Source organism: Saccostrea cucullata, unplaced genomic scaffold, assembly GCF_032062105.1.
Source record: "Saccostrea cucullata isolate Sc308-1 unplaced genomic scaffold, CSIRO_AGI_Scuc_v1 ctg6073, whole genome shotgun sequence".
In the NCBI taxonomy this organism is placed as follows: Eukaryota; Metazoa; Mollusca; class Bivalvia; order Ostreida; family Ostreidae; genus Saccostrea; species Saccostrea cuccullata.
The window spans coordinates 1-17,500 of record NW_026933350.1 but is presented as its reverse complement, the minus strand read 5'-3'; the positions used below and the strand labels follow the sequence as shown (position 1 = coordinate 17,500).

At 33.7% G+C, this 17,500-nt stretch overlaps 1 protein-coding gene across 1 annotated transcript; it reads left to right on the top strand.

Moving 5' to 3' along the window:
- The first annotated feature begins 109 nt into the window (after positions 1-109).
- On the top strand, positions 110-14,593 carry LOC134238067 (inositol 1,4,5-trisphosphate receptor-like protein A). Its single transcript, XM_062720195.1, has 25 exons — positions 110-183; positions 671-823; positions 1,243-1,399; positions 1,598-1,695; positions 1,814-1,913; positions 2,072-2,155; positions 2,310-2,543; positions 3,549-3,692; positions 3,938-4,087; positions 4,196-4,297; positions 4,651-4,740; positions 5,290-5,316; positions 5,622-5,696; positions 6,497-6,599; positions 8,177-8,295; positions 8,657-8,826; positions 9,207-9,314; positions 9,399-9,554; positions 9,690-9,795; positions 10,162-10,285; positions 10,910-11,088; positions 11,310-11,459; positions 11,649-11,726; positions 12,964-13,218; positions 13,509-14,593. Exons 1-25 carry the CDS (start codon positions 110-112, stop codon positions 13,614-13,616), a joined length of 3,144 nt encoding a protein of 1,047 aa, XP_062576179.1. The 3' UTR covers positions 13,617-14,593.
- Positions 14,594-17,500: the final 2,907 nt, after the last annotated feature.

The window sequence follows — 17,500 nt, the reverse complement described above, 5'->3', positions numbered from 1 at the left end:
ACTTTCCAAACTAAGAGATGTTTGTTTCTTTACTACAGTTTATTCGGAGGTCGGTGGGGATGAAGAGCTACCTCTGGGTCAGGAGTTTCAAGATCACCTAAAGTGCTTCATGGATCCTAGCACAAAAAATCCAAACAAACGTTATCAGATGAGCAAAAAACTCATTAGACAATTAAAGTACGGGTATTTAAAGATAGAACTAAAGATATCTTAATTCTATGACATAAAATTGAAAGTATTGAAATCTTGCAGGAAATAGACAGTTGGAGTACGGGTTTTTAAATATATCTTAATTCTCTGACATAAATTTAAAATAATTGAAATCTTGCAGGAAATATACAATTTTTGTATAATTGTGAATACAGCCATGTATATTTACTTCTTGGTTAAAAAGTATTATGTATCCACAATTTGTCCCATATGAATTTTTGAAACTCCACTGAGCAGAATTGTTAAGAAATATGCACACATTTTATAAGGCGAGAAAATGTTACGAATTATGGACATCTGTACTTTTTTTTTAATTTACACGATTTATCAAGTTAATCTAAATGAGCAATAATTTTTGTCAGATAAATGACTTATTAATCGTTTTCGTTTTAGTTCCATAAAGTTTATAAAGGAACTAACAATAGAATGTTTGTGTACAAAATACATTTTTTCTTACCAGAATATCAAAACAGTTAACACATCTCAGCGAAGAAGAAAAGGTAGAACAAGAGCAGCTAGATGTTAAATGTCTGCAGCTTCTGCGAGCTATGATTTATAACGAGGTGGTCAAGCTTCCAGATGACTGGGAAGCGGATATATCCGCCCATCGGAAGTGAGTCTGATGTGAAAAGACTTTTAATTTACAACATTTTGATACTTCCTCAGAGGAAAGATACTGGCAATTGTAGCTGTTATGAATCAAAAAGATTCATATTCACGTTTGTTTTCATGTAAACTAGTATTTAACCTAAAAATATTGAAAAAGCGCCTATTTCAAGACATGAGGAAAAAGTGTATGGGAGTAGAATTCCTATAATTTGATAAATTTATATTCATTGACAAATATCTTTTTTCTTAAATTTTGAATAAGAATTAATGAACACAAAGAAAACAAACTTACAAATTATGAAGTATGATCTTACAAAATAAATTGTTTGTTGCGAATTTATTTTTTAAGTTTCAATACAATTAACGCTAATACATTGATACATATGAAACCTTTACTTTAGATACGACTTTTTCGTGTTGTAGAAAACTGAAGGCTATTTCTGACGTTCAGGATGCCCTGAATCATTTCGATGTTGTTAGCAGCGTCATGATACACCTGAATCGTCCCCAAGATGATGTGGTCCGGGAAACTCTGTCCTTTATATGCATGCTACTCTATAATGGAAACGAAAATGTGCAGGTAGAAATGCTTTTAATATAAAGAAAATACAAGAACTGATCATTGCTTGTTTAGAGAGTGACTCTAGTCACATGAGAAGCAACTAGATTTATGTGAACTTCTGTTCTGAGACAAACGTGAGTTTCTTAAGAATATATTTATGGAACACTAATGTGTATATATATAGTTTATAGTGTAATAAATTTTGTTCCGTTGTAGACAAAACTTTATGAGTATTTCACGGGTACCAGAGAAGAGTCGTTTTTCTTTACCTTAAAGGCTCGCATGCAGATGTCTGCCATTGCTACACGAGAAAAGTAAATTTAATTTTCTTTTTGTTTGTGTAAAATTACAATTTTTTAATTCATAAGTTGGATATATTAAATCCAGACAATGAAAAGGTACAGTGTTATGACTAAGTTTTTATAATGACAGACGGCTACTGCACGCGATGTACCAGTCAAAGGTTGATGAGGCAGTCCAACAGGCTAAAGTTTTACAGAAAGCCATGGCATCTGGAAAAATGGCGCATTTGGTAATATACTTATATTTTACAATTTTTGAATTCATTTTCTTGACGTTTGAAAATAATTATGCAATTGAACAAATGTGATCAGTTTCTCTGCTTCTTCAACGTACCAATAAACCTGATACCATATTAAATTCTAATAACGGATTACTTGGATATTTCAGGAAATATTGAAGGCCAATAGGATAGGATCTATGATGTCTATGGCAGAAACATCAATGGCACAATTCGGTCCGGGAAATAATATGGTAAGATTTAATTTTTTTTACTTATAAAACTATTGTACAATTAGAATTTATGTTTCCATTACAGATAAGTACAGTGTATCTGAAGTTTTTGAAAAATTCTTATTGTGAGAGAAGGCGTTTGAATTGCATTTTGATACATACTATATTTCCACAGCTTGCTTTGTCCGGAGCTTCTAGACCACCATCGCAATTCGGCTCCAAAGCTAAACTCGGTGGAGGTTTCAGTCGAGAGAACACAATGATGGGTAACCTTCTTCTTCAGCCTCCAACACTGAATGTAAATGACGTCCAGAAATCCACACTTCAAGTATACGGCATTCCAAATAGCTTCTCTAATCCAAAATCAAAGGTTGCACCCATGGAAAATACTCCTGAAATTCAAATCGAGGTATGAATACATGCCTCAACCATTTTTACAGGCCTCTCTCAACCATTTTTAAAAGTTTACTAATGTGGGGAGGGGGTAGGGGTGTCCTACCCCCCCCCCCATACCCCAAACCGCCATGATTTGATCAAATTCAAATCTTCAATAAATGAGGATGCTTACATTTTAATATGACTAAACATAGCTTTTCTGTTCTTGGGATTTTCCATTATCTCATTTTCCTTTATTTTTCTAAGTAAAACTTTGATCGACCTTTGTGGCCCCACCCTTTCCCTAGGAGGGGGGAGTGTTCAGTTGGTTATGATTTTAACAAACTAAAATCTACACTAAGGAGGTTGATTCCATATAAATATCACTAATCATGGCTTTGAAGTACTTGAGAAGAAGATTTAAAAAGATTTCTATATTCAAAAGTTTACTGGGGTCATGATTTGAATAAACTTGAATCTACACTACCTGAGGGTGATTCCACATAAGTTTCACAAACTTGAATTTACACTACCTGAGGATGATTACACATGTGTTTCATTTTTCTTGGCCTAGTGGTTCTTGAGAAGAAGATTTTTTTTAAAATTCCATTAAATTTTCACTAATTCATAATTATCTCCCCTTGGTAGAGGGCGTGGCCCTTCATTTGAACAAACGTGAATTCCCTTTACCCAAGGATACTTTGTAGCAAGTTTGGTTGAAATTGGCCCAGTGGTTCTTGAGAAGAAGGTGAAAATGTGAAAAGTTTACGACGACAACGACAGACAAAAGACAAATTTTGATCAGAAAAGCTCACTTGAGCCTTCCGCTCAGGTGAGCTAATAATACCGATTATGATTTTTGACAATATTTTTTTGTAAATCATTTACAAAATATCACATGTAAGAGAAATGCATTAGAATTGTACAATGAGATGAAATTTTTGTATTGCCAAATAGAAAAAAATTAAACAGTCTAGACCGAGAAAAATGACATTTTAAAATCACGAAATAAAACACAAACATATATTATAAATTGTAGAAAGTGGATGATGAAGAATTAAAAGAGTTAATGGGAGCCGCTATGAGCATGACTGGAGATTTCACGTTCAGAGATGACGGTTACATAGAACTAGTACTTCGTATGCTCGGATTGATGTGTGATAACCAGCACTTTGAACTTCAGGTAACTTAAAGTAAACTTAATTTCTGTGGTCAAGGTTCGAAAGAAGCCAAAAGTTTACTGGTTGTATGAATGTAATATAATGAGTTACCACTTTTAACAGACTAGTCAATTGATTGATATATTGACCAGAAATTTTTGTGAGGATTTGTGAAGATTAAGGTGACCATTAAAACCCTTGTATATTGCTCCCCAAGCACACACAGAGATGATTCCACATGAAGTGTTTAATAATTTGCTTACTTTAGAATTACATACGAGAGCAATATGACAACATCAAGTCAGTAAACCTGGTGGCAGAAACAACAAAGTTCCTCAACATCCTATACTCTAACATCAACGAGAGAACCATGCCGTTAGTGGTGCAGCTCTTTGACACATTGGTGGAATTTACATCGGTAAATCGTATATTTTCAATATTTTAAATCAATTAGTTCTCTGAATTTAAAAAGTAAAGTCTGCAAATTTCATGATATCTTTCTAATACACAGTGAATCTTTTTATAGGGCAATAAGAAAAACCAGTCAGTAGTGTTTGAAAACAAGGTGTGTGATTACATCAACCACATACTAAGGACAGACAATTTCCCAGGCTGTGGGCTCAAAGAGGTATCTGCCAACAAACAATTATAAAATTAATTCAATTTTGGGTCATCTGAGTCAATAGTTGACCTATTTCTCTGTTTTCAATTGTCTGTTTGTGCATTTTCAGCGAATTTTTGCCATATGACATTAATGAACAATTGGGGGTACATGTAAAAACTGAAAATTTCGTGGTCAATAAGCGCCTCAAAGATCAAGATAAACCTTTGAGAAACTTTTTTAAAAAAAACTCTATCTGTTTACTTTGCTTTATTTTACACTACAGAGGATCCAGTTTTGTATTATACTCAGGTGACCGGTGAAGCCGATATATATCTTATTATTTTTAATGAAGGATGATTGGATGATTATTGTTTCAGAAGTATATTTTGAAAAGGTCTATAGCAGTGCTTATACGATCTCTGATTGAAGAAAATTCCTCGGATGAAGATGAAGAAATCATGGCAAAGGTAAGAAATTTATGACTATTAAGTTTGTAGTTTTCATGGAAAGTGTAATGAAATATTAGGGAAATAACTCTAAGTTGAAATAATAATAACTTTCGAACCATACTTGTCTGAATACCGAAATACGCCGCCATGAACTGAGCACAACCCAGGTAAGAGTTGTCACCCTTTTAACTTCCTTTGTATTTGTTCAATGGAAACATTGAAGGTTCTTTTCCGATTTGCTATTCCCGGAAAATGCCCAGCAATGTTTCGATTGAAGAAGAGACTATGGTCTTTGATATCAAAAATAATTTCAAGATATAATCTAAAATGGGCTAAATATAATTTAAAGGAATTGTTGAGTAGAAGGTAAATGTCAAGAAAGTGTTGGATGTTTTTGCAAAAAAAGATCCTTCTTTTCTCCAATTAATTCAGAGACCATATAATCTTAGTATTCATTTTTCCAGTTTGTGCCAGAAACAATTTCTTTCCAATTGCTTCTAATGCCTATTGTCTGTCTGTTCAAATCTCCCCCAATGTATTTTGTATTATCTGTGTTTCCTTCAACAGTACAAAGCCGAGGTATCAGGCTTTAAGGTACTGAATTTTTTGTCCTTTGTTTTTATTCCTTTTTTGATATTAGTATATTATTCTTGAGTGTTTTTACTTTTGTACTTAATATATAACCATGCATGTTTCAGAAAAAAAATTGCTGTATATGTGTACTACTATTTGAATGGTTATTTTCAGTTCAACATTAGTGAATAATATGTGGAAAAACGTAAATTCATATTTTCTAGTTTAAATGAAATTAAAGACCTTTTTTTTACTTAATTAAATACAAACGAAATTTTAAATAACTATTCTTTAAGCATAATGTACTATATTTATGAAACTTTTATGTACAGGAAGTAATGGAATATCTTGATGAGGACCATTGCGTCAACACAATGACAAAAGCCTATTTTGAGATCATGGTAAAAATACATTGTAGTTAAGATTCATAAAAGTTTGAATACATCCATTGCTAATTTTGAACTTTTTATTGAAAGAAATATTTAGCCTGATTATTTTGTTCATTGTTTCTGCTATAGCGTATGAACAAATCTCGTTCATCTAAGGTATAAAAATATTTTTTGATTTTTTTATAAAAATCCCGTTAATTGCACAAAAATGTGCGTTTTCACAATGTTAGTCTTTGGTTACACATATGTGCTCTCCGTTAAACAAGTGTAGCTTTGAATTATAGAGTTTTCATTTGACTCAAAACAAAAAACACCAATGTTTGCTTTTATGTGCACTTAGGAATAATTTAATCCAATTGTTCGATTTTTTGTAATATATTTTTTTTTATACATTTATAATAGTTAAAAAAGTGATTCTGAAGAAAACTGCATTTATCCAAGTGCATGAACATATAAATTTTTTAATTGTAAATAATTTTCCTTGTAATTTGCTAAGTACAGCTTGTGATGTGAATGACATTTCATGGTACATGAATAGACTAGTAAAAACGCAAATCAAGCTACAGGATTTCATGCTCATACACTTTACTTAGATAAATGTTAACATTATTTGATTTTTTTTTATTAATTCAGCATGTTGCATTTTGCTCTGAGAGATAGTTCATAAAGATTGTTTCCTAACTATTACACCATTTGATATTTGATTCATATTAAATTGGCAACAGTTCTTTGTAAAATAATACTCAATATCAAATTGCAATTCCGTAATTGATTCCTTTTCATTAAACTATTTATTTTATAAACAATTTCAGAATGATCGCAGAGAATTTGAGGAACACTATGATTTGATCGAGAGTACAGGATTCGCTTACTTTCATATTCTGTGCCGTGAAATGGATATGGACCCAAGTTTAGGTAGAGACAGTATGTTTTTATGCAAATAAACATTACTTATGTAGTCAATATAACCAATAGTATATCTTGATTGATTGGGGACTGGGTATGTTAACTGTTGGACAGAAATATTCTGGAAAATTAGTTTCGTTTTTTTAGCTCACCTGAGCCGAAGTCTCAAGTGAGCTTTTCTGATCAAATTTTGTCCGTCGTCCGTCCGTCTGTCTGTCTGTCTGTCTGTAAACTTTTCACATTTTCGACTTCTTCTCAAAAACCACTGGGCCAATTTTGACCAAACTTGGTACACAGCATTCTTGGGTAAAGGGGAATTTAAATTATTAAAATGAAGGGCCAAATCCCCTCACAAGGGGAGATAATCAAGAAAAGACAAAAATAGGGTGGGGTCATTAAAAAAATCTTCTCAAGAACCACTGGGCCAATAAAGCTGAAACTTATGTGGAAGCACCCTGGGGTAGTGTAAATTCTAAATTGAACAAATCATGACCCCCGGGGGTAGGGCAGGGTCACAATGGGGAATCAAATTTTTATATAGAAATGTATAGGAAAAATCTTTTTAAAATCTTATTAAAACCACTGGACCAGAAAAGCTGAAACTTATGTGGAAGCACCATTGGGCAGTGTAGATTTTAAATTGTTCAAATCATGACCCCCGGGGGTAGGGCGGGGTCACAATGGGGAATCAAAGTTTTACATATAAATATATAGGAAAAATCTTTAAAAATCTTCTTCTCAAGAACCACTGGGCCAGAAAAGCTGAAACTTATGTGGAAGCACCCTGGGGTAGTGTAGATTCTAAATTGTTCAAATTATGACCCCCGGGGGTAGGGCGGGGCCACAATGGGGAATCAATGTTTTATATAGAAATATGTAGAAAAAATCATTAAAATCTTCTTCTCAAGAACCACTTGACCAGAAAAGCTGAAACTTATGTGAAGCATCCTGGGGTAGTGTAGATTTCAAATTGGTTAAATTATGATCATTGGGGTAAAGTGGGGTCACAATAAATCTGGTAAAAAAACAGAATGGTCAAAGATTCTCAGGTGAGCGATGTGGCCCATTGGCCTCTTGTTTTTCAAAAAAAAAATCACATCCATATTTTCATCATTTAATTAGACAATTTTTGTTTTGTTTTTTCTTGAAAGAAATGCTGCAGCATTACACGTCTCCTTTAAATACCTTATTCGTAGTATTTTTACCGTTCACGGTAGCTCAGTCGGTAGAGCGCTCGCTTCGTGATCGGGAGGTCGTGAGTTCGAATCTCGGCCACGACTGACCTAAGTCGATAAAAAATGGATAGCAACTGTTCCTTCGCCATGCGCTCGGCACTTTGAAGTGAAAGTTGCGGGTCCTTCGGATGAGACCTTAAAAACCAAGGCCCCGTGTCAGCGGCAGGCGCTGGCACGATAAAGATCCCTCATTGCTCAGTGGCTCTGAGTGCCGAGTAAAGGTCAAAATTTGAAGCCCTTCACCGGCATACGGTGACGTCTCCATATGAGTGAAAAATTCTCGAGAGGGACGTTAAAACAATATACAATCGTAGTATTTTTAAATTTCTCTCTGTACTTTAATACTTACAGACTTGTTAAAAACAGAAAAACAGAAAGCGGCTTGGGCTTACTATGCAGCCAGTAGTTTGTCCATCGAGATTGTGAAAGATGATGCCTTGCAGAAAGTTTATTTTCGAGTCAAAGATAAGGTAAGCAAATAAAGTTTATTTTTTAGACCTTTATTTATGACATATTGTGCAGCAGGAATGATTTTTTTGTCATATACAAATGTATTTGTTTTTTGGATATAAAGTATTTTAATTGCACTTAAGAGTAGAGTGCCATGAAGCAAAGTTGTATGAACACGCTGTACACTTTACGAAAAGCAAAGTGTATATCATGCCACAGTAACTTGACATCACGGAATGACAGCTTGTACATTTTGCCACTTTGCTTTAAGGTTAGATTGCCATGCGAAACAATTCACTGACACGCTACCCTTAAATTTGTATGTAAACTGTCATGGCTGTTATCGGCCATCGTAAATTTCCCCTATTTGGATTTCTTTAGACAGTGCTTAGAGAAGAGATCAAAGAAAAGTTTAAGTACGAGGTGGACAGAACGTCCCCAAGGAACAAAATAAGGGATTTAATGGACTGGGCCAGCGATATTATTCAGGACATCAAATATCAACGAAAGATCCACTCCAATATTGTGGGAAGGATATTACTCAAGATGTGGTCAGTCATAATAAAAACTAGAGATTTATCAGATTAAAATTAAGGAAAGCGACATTTCTCTTGTGTATGGTCACGTTAATCTTAGCTTGCCAAGGGTTTCTGATACACTACTCCCTCTCATAATCGCTTAACCCTTAGCTAGCGAAAACGGGTCACGTTTCGTTTTACCACGATATCGAAAATGGACATCTTTAGACATTTTAATTTAGCCCTATTTGAATAATTACTATATCTAGAAAGGAATTATTTTTTGCTCTTAGGAATTTTTATAACTGTTTGGAATGTTCACATATTTTTTTTTCACTGAACAATATACCGGTAATCGTTCGAAAGTTCGAACTTTCCATCTTCTTCACCGATTTTTGTGTTGTTATTTATAGGCTTCCCATGAACTTTATCGTCCTCCTTTTGAGTTTCATCATTAGCTCTGTCATCATGGTGACGTGGAGAGACCCCAAAAACGCGAATGGAACCTCCAACACGGGAAGGTAACTTTTTTTCCGACTATTCCATTTATAACAAAATTATTTTGGATGGAAAAATGTTATAAATTTAATTTTTGTTTCTTGTAGCATAGTCCCGGAATTTACCGTAAATAGCAATACGTACTATATGTTTTTGTACATATTCGGAGGAATGCACAACTTCCTTAGCCTGTGTATGTTGGTGACCTTTTTAATTTCTAACCAACCTACGTTCCCGCCATACAACTGGCTCAAAAAGAAATTGTGAGTTTTCATTACTTTGTATCTTATGTAAAAGGAAAATAGGGAAGTAATCTTCCTGTGTATGATTAGAAGATTGAGAAATAAAACAGTATTTATTTGTAACCAATTGATCATGTTTTTCGCCATCTTTTTCAGGTCGTCTAATGATGACGATGATGATGACGTCAGATCATGGCATGAAAAGAAAGACCAGTCACATCTTAAGTTTGAAATTTACAACATATACACAGTTTATTATTTCGTAAGAAACTATTTGAATAGTATAATGTGTATTATTGATATCGATTTATAAAGAATTAACTATTTTTTTCTCACAATATTTGTCATTTGAACGATAGCACGTCCAACTGTCGATAAATCCATTATTTCTTATAAGTATGTATAATATTATATACTTGTTAATTTCCTTTTTGATTGAGCGTTTAAGAATTATTTACTCACTTTGTTTTTTTTAAATACCTCATCGGAATTCTTTGTTTTTCAAATTTATTATAATTTTATTATAATAATTTTTATAAAATATTAAAGTTTTGCTTCATTTTATCGCATGAAATGATAAAATTACTTATCTTTCAGCTTGCCTTAATAAGATTAACTTCTTTTCCAGCTGTTTTTCGTGTGCTCCATTCTAGGCACCATTTACTACGGGTATTTCTTTTCATTCCACTTGCTTCATTTGGCTGAATTAAATCCGCTACTGAAGAGAGTCAGACTGGCTGTTACCACCAATGGCAAGAAACTATAAATTCGTTTGTACATTATTAGATTTCTCGTATGATATTTTACTTAAAGGAAAACGCGTTTTTTAATCATTGAGGTAGACTTTAAGTGGAAATTAACTGTAGCTCACAACACTTCTGATGACCTAATATTTACACTAAAGTTTTCTGTTATTTGTAAGCATGAAAAAAATTTTCCCAAATCTTCTACTTTTTACAAAAACCTTGTTAAATAAAAATACGCGAGATTGAATTTTTTTTAGCAATGATCTTCCGTAATAACGGAAATTTAAGCAAATACTGTAAACGTACTTTTTTCCACGGGGTCATAATTCCGCGGAATCTTAATTTCTGTTTAATCCGCGGGTAGAAAATTACGCAGATTTCTTAGATTGTCACTTTATGCCTTACGTTTACATTAAGTACGCTTGGACAAATTTCCGCGGAAATTTTGTGACCGCGTATTTAGCGTAAATAAATACCACGCGGAAAAAAGTACTTCTACAGTACATGTAATTGTCAAAATAAAAAAGTATTTATGTTTGTACTTTTATACATTCTGGTACGTGTATTATAGAACTTTTTTTCAAATATAACTTCCAATATATGAAATGGTATTATACACATACTTTTCAGGTAAAGCATTGTTGATGGTTGCCCTTCTTGGCTTGGCTTTATTTTTTTGCTACTCATTGGTGGCCTTTGCTGTGTTACGAGAGTCCTTCTTCCAGGAATCGAACGGACGCCATTGTCGAACAGTTTACCAGTGTTTTATCACCATGATTCACCATGGCTTCGTTGACACACCTTATACGGTATTCCTTTGTTGTAATATCCTTTTCATGATAATAGTGAATGTATAATACAAGAATGTAATTTTGGGAACTTTGCGATGAAACTAATCTCAGCAAAGTGCAATTAATACTGCAAATATATGTGTCAAACATGTAACTTATGATAAAAAGGAAGATGCCAAACGTATGTCATTTCTTCCTTTATATAAATATTGAGTTATTTCTTTGTTGATATTTTTCAGACCTTTGAAGGTTTAATGACGTCTGACTATACTGATGTCATCATAGTGACGGTATTTGATGTGACGTTCTTCATCCTAATCACCACTATCGTGCTGAATATCGTCTTTGGTATCATAGTGGACACTTTCGCACAGCTTCGAGATGCCAAGGTATTTATTCCCAACCCTTCCCCATCTCCTTTCACACATTCTTTCTCTCCAAATAAACACATTCACACATACACACCCCAGTAAACAGCAAGTTTTGAAAAATTCGATCGCACCAACTAGGCGTTTGTTAGACGTGACATCAGGAATCAGCCATCATTATTTTCACGACGCTTCATTTTCTTTTTTCAGTGGGAGATTGATAAAAATATGATGAATAACTGCTTCATCTGCAGCAGGGAATCCTACGAATTTGAAAGACATGGCGGGGTAAGAATTACTTGAGAATAAAGTTGAAATTATATTATGCTAAAAGTGCTCAAAAAGATTAAACAAATACGCGTAACAAGGACAGTTCACATCTCTTGAATTTGTTTTTAAGAACCCTTTTCAGAATATGTTTCGAAAAGATGGAAACTTTTAACATTAGATTTTTCAGGTATCACATTTTTATTGGCTACAAAACATCAAAAGGAACATAGAAATATATGTTGTTGTTGTTTTGTTACTGTTGTAATCCACGCATTTTTGTAAAAGCTGCTTAATTTTGAAGTTTTCAGTAATCAATATCTAGTTTTAAATAAAAATGCATACATATTTGAAACCCAAGTCCTATTTTCTTAGTATGAGAATATTTATATTTCCAATGTCTTTGTTCGAGATAAAATTACAAATTGTAAATGTACTTTATTTTCCCATCAATGTATTAGCGCGGTTCCAAAAAAACCACGTGCAGGGCGGAACAAAAAGCTAGACAGAAGCATGGTTTGAAGCACGTGGATTGGCGGAATCAAAGCATGTATATATAAGGAATAACTGTCTTATTTTTCAATTTCATGACGATGATCAATCGATTGGCTTGCATGATAATTTTATGCATAAACGCCTTCAGCGTTTATGCAAATTATCACAAAACCCGATCGATTGATCACATCATGAAATCGAAAAATAAGACAGTTATTCCTTAAATAGATAAAGTCCCTAGATAGCCATGCCTTAGAATCATGTTATCACTGGCTGCACAACAAATTTGACTAAAACATTCCTTGGTTTATATGTTAACAGATTTTTTATGCAAGCATATGTTTTTACGTTCACAAAAGTCGATGAATATAGACAGCAAACTTTCTATACAAAGTTCTTTTTTATACAGCGTACTTATTTTATGCAAGAAAATTTATATTTCTTCTTCACAATACCTACAGTGTGATATGGCCTCTACTTATACTTCAAGAATACAAGAATTAGTTTATCTGATTTAATTTTCGTTGTTTTCGAGGTATGGATATACCCACGAACTTATGACCACCACGAAATGTAAAATGTCATATGCCGAAACGTTTTTAAACCACAAAATTAAATCCCCACAAACCAATATTTTCCCCTCGAACCTCGACAACTTGACCACATGAAAATATGCGATTTGACATACTTGTTTGAAAATCAATCAGTTTCTTTCTTTGCCCATAGTGAATGGAATACAAGATGTTGACTGAACTTTTTTCAGGGTTTTGAAAAACACGTGAAAACGGAACATCACCAGTGGTCCTATCTGTTCTTCTTCATCCATCTGACGGAGATCCGCCCTAACGATTTCTCCACCCTGGAGCTGTTTGTTTATAACCAGCTTGAGAGGCACAATTATGATTTCTTCCCCCTGAATCGAGCGCTAAGTCTACAAAACAAGGAGGACTCGAACGAACGAAAAGTGGAGATTTTATGTATTCAAGTTGATTACATTGTCAACAAAATGAAGGAAGAGGTGGGGAAATGTTTTTTTATATATGCAGGATTTTAAGGTAGCTTAGCCAAATTTTCTATCTTGAAAAATGAAAAGCGAATTAAAGGTATAAGATGAGGAAAAAAATATGATTGTACTTCGTGCTTTACTGGAGATAGCATGTAATTCAGATCACTATAATTCTAATTCTTAAATCTACTAGTTGTTCAAGCGAAACAAGATAATAATAGAAACAATATAATTAATCGATTGCTTAACAAGAAATGTAGAAAGATCTAAAATATAAGAGTTTCTTTTGGATGAAATTCTAGGCTGCAGAAAAGGAAAGACAGAAAGAGAAGCAACGCCAGCTGGCCTGGGAGGCGGAGCATAAGGCTCCAGCGACCAATACGGTGACTCGAAAGTCTAAGCAGAGGTAACCAATGAAAAAATCAGTTACAAGAAACCAATAAAAGAAATCTTTACAAGAACATTCAAAAGTAACAATGAAACGATCTTCTCCAACTAAAGAACTCCATATGCAGGAACTAATGGAAAGGATATTCTATTTAAGGACACATTCCAGGATTATGTAGTGTCAGAAAAAGAGATGAAAGAACTATATGCGGTATATTGCATATATTTGCCCCCACAAAAGTCAAATTTTGAAAACTTCCTGAAATGTGCTGAATTCAATTAATTGTATGAGAAATATAAATTAACAGAAAATATTATAGTGTCAAAGCAGTGTATTCACAATTTTTGTTTTTATGACGTCAGTAACTAGTCCGATTTTATATCCTTTTTCAGAAAGAGGACAAAATGGACAAAATTTCAACAATTTTAGCTTTAAAATTTATAGAGCGCAAGTTTCTTCAGGAACAATATTGACATATTTCATTGATATTATCATTCTACACATTATATCAAAATATTGATCCTTAACACACATGCGCTCGGTGACTTTTACTCAAAATATCGACGAAATGTGTACATTTTTCTGTAAAATTCATAAAAAACTGAAATCAACGTCATGTTTGTGACGTCATTACTTACATATGGCGTCATTACTGAAGACAATATTCAGTGCTTTGAAGTCAGCATATACTCCCCTGTTTAAGAACTTAATTAAATATATCTCCATCAAAGTTTGATTTGGGGGGCAAATATTGGTTATTACCGAATAAAGTTCTTTCAATTTAAATTAAAATATATATACATGTACACATTCATGTAATCTACCCACAGATAGTGTCTAATGGAATTCTGAAAGATCTCTAAAGGGGAGAATGAATAGAGTGAAGTAAACACCAGGAATTATATGAAATGTTATCTGGTTTTATTTGTTCTATAAGAACACATTTGTTGTTATTTTATTTCGTTATTCTAATGCTTTCTTAATATATTGTCAACACAATCAAATGCTTTTTTAGAATAATTATATAATTTATTTATTATCTTAAAAAGTTATAATAAACTGTTTTTCTTTTAATTTTGTTGAGTTTGTTTTTCAAAGAATTAAGCAATCTAATTAAAATTAGATGTTAGATCCTCTCGCACAGCATATTCGCTACACTAATATCTAACAACACCTCATAGAGGGTCACGTCAGAGGTCAAATTCTATCAACAAATCTAATCTTCGCCTGCAAATTCATCGTATATTTGTTCAAGCAAATAAACCTCGAGTTGTTCCGAAGTTGACCTCTGACATGATCCTCAACGGGATATTGTTAGATGTTAGTGTAGCGAGTATGCGAGTGGATCTAACATCCGAATAACATCTTATTATGTTCCCCAAACGGAGTTTGGGAACATATTGTTTTTACTCTGTTTCTTATGATTATTATTATGTTCCCCAAACGAAGTTGGGGAACATATTGTTTTTACTCTGTTTCTTACTATTATTATTATTATTCTTTTTTCTTCTTATTTCTTCTCCGGTACTTTTTTGTCCGGAAGTGTTCTCAGAAACTGTTCACCAAACTAAGTTAAAACCTTTTTAGAGTTAGTAGGCATGTTGTGTAGATGTGCTGAACGAAGGTCATTTTGCGCGCATTCGCATGCACGTGCGGGCGCGTGCAATGAGTAAAATGACCGATATATTTAATATGGTTGTAACTTTTATATTTTTTGATACAATATTTTGAAACTCATTATATAAAGATATATAAGATGTGTAGAAAAGATGACATGGTCAAATTTGCATGAACTCACGCGCATGCACGTGCGCTTTGCTCTGATTGGCTGAAACAGAAATCTTAATATCTTTTTTGTTTTATGATGAAATGCTTTGAAATTTATAACATAGACATGCATTAGGATGTACTACAATTTTTTTATCACATCACGCGCATGCACGTGCGCTGCAATCTGATTGGCTGAATCTTTAAATGACTATAACTCCCTTGGTTTTCAACCAAACAGCATGAGATTTAGAACATAGATAGACATAAAGGACTCCTACAAGATAGTATGGTCACAATTCACATGCATGCACGTGCGTGCACGTGTGTTTTGCTCTGATTGGCTGAAACAAAAATCTCAATATCTTTTCTGTTTTTTTTCGAAATGCTTTGAAATTTAAAACATAAGCATACTTTGAGATGTCCTAAAATATGATATATAAGAATTGTAATGAAAACACGCGCATGCATGTGCGCTGCAATCTGATTGGCTTAAACTTTAAATGGCTATAACTCCCTTGTTTTTCAACCAAACAGGATGGGATTAGGAACATAGATAGACGGACTCCTACAAGAAGGTATGGTCATCATGCACGTTCGTGCACGTGCAAATGAGTAAAATAGTGTAGACAAGATGATATCGTCATTACGCTTATGCAATCACATGCGCACGCCTGCATTGCTTAAATTTGAAATACTTGGTATAGTTTTGGGAAAACGTTTTTTTACGTCTTAAATGCATAGATTTTGCCTTCTTTAATGAAACTTACAGGGAATATGGCACGAGAAGGGAGTTTGGGAGCGTTCGGGGAACATCTGTAACGGTTCCCGTTACAATTAGCACTAGTTATTATGTTCCCCAAACGGAGTTTGGGAACGTATTGTTTTTACTCTCTTTCTTATTAGGGTCTTCCGTCTCCAACGGAAGACCCTCCTATTATTCTATTGTTTCTTTTTCACTTTTTTTCTTCTTATTAGGGTCTTCCGTCTTCAGCGGAAGACCCTCTTCGGTTTCTTTTTCACTTTTTTTATTAGGGTCTTCCGTCTTCAGCGGAAGACCCCTCTATTATTCTTCGGTTTCTTTTTTACCTTTATTAGGGTCTTCCGTCTTCAGCGGAAGACCCTTCTATTATTCTTCGGTTTCTTTTTTACCTTTATTAGGGTCTTCCGTCTCCAACGGAAGACCCTTCTATTATTCTATTGTTTCTTTTTCACTTTTATTATTATTCTTCCTTTTTTTTTCTTACAATTTTTGTGCAGAAGATTTCTCAGAGATGTGTGGACGGATTTCTTTGAAATTTTCAGATATGATGTATCATGATCTAAACTTGATCCATTTTTTTAATTTTTGAAAAATCACTTCCGGTCGGAAGTTATCGACCTTTAATCGAATTTTTAATGACCATTTTGTCGACACAAAAACTCAAAAACTACAAAAGCTAGAATCTTGTCATTTTCAGGACTAATAGATGACATGTTGTAGTTTTGCACTATACTTTCAAATTTTCCGTCAGTGCTTCCGGTCGATACCGGAAGCGAATTTAAAAAAACGCAATTTTTCAACTTTTTTGTTTTCCAATATTTTTCTTTTATATTAGATCTCTTAATAGTGACTCTTTTGCGAATGCGAAATATGTAATTTGTTTTAGAATTAAAAAAGGTAATCTCGAGATTTTCGTATTTAAAAATTTGAAGCGGTGTTTTCAATGGCGGAATGGTTAGTGCGTCGGATTGTCACGCGGGCGACCCGGGTTCGCTCCCCCGAATGTCCGAATTTTTTTTATCACTTTTTCTGTTAGATTTTTCGTTTTTTACTTCAGAATCGGACGGAAGACCCCTCGTTGCTCGCAACGAGATCATATCTAGTTATTATTATTTTTTTTCGTCCAAATTTTGTGCAGACGATTTCTCAGAGATGCGTGGACGGATTTCTTTGAAATTTTCAGAGATGATGTATCATGATCTAAACTTGATCCATTTTTTTTAATTTTTGAAAAATCACTTCCGGTCGGAAGTTATCGACCTTTAATCGAATTTTTAGTGTCCATTTTGTCGACACAAAAACTCAAAATCGACAATAGCTAGAATGTTGTCGTTTTCAGGACTAATAGATGACATGTTGTAGTTTTGCACCTATAC

What these genes read in the sequence shown, in the direction of transcription:
- LOC134238067 (XM_062720195.1), top strand. Translation starts at nt 110, where the DNA reads ATGGATCCTAGCACAAAAAATCCAAACAAACGTTATCAGATGAGCAAA. An exon ending in ATGGAAACGAAAATGTGCAG is followed by an intron (nt 1,400 to 1,597) that starts GTAGAAATGCTT and finishes GTTCCGTTGTAG; the next exon opens with ACAAAACTTTATGAGTATTT. An exon ending in TCGTTGACACACCTTATACG is followed by an intron (nt 11,089 to 11,309) that starts GTATTCCTTTGT and finishes GATATTTTTCAG; the next exon opens with ACCTTTGAAGGTTTAATGAC.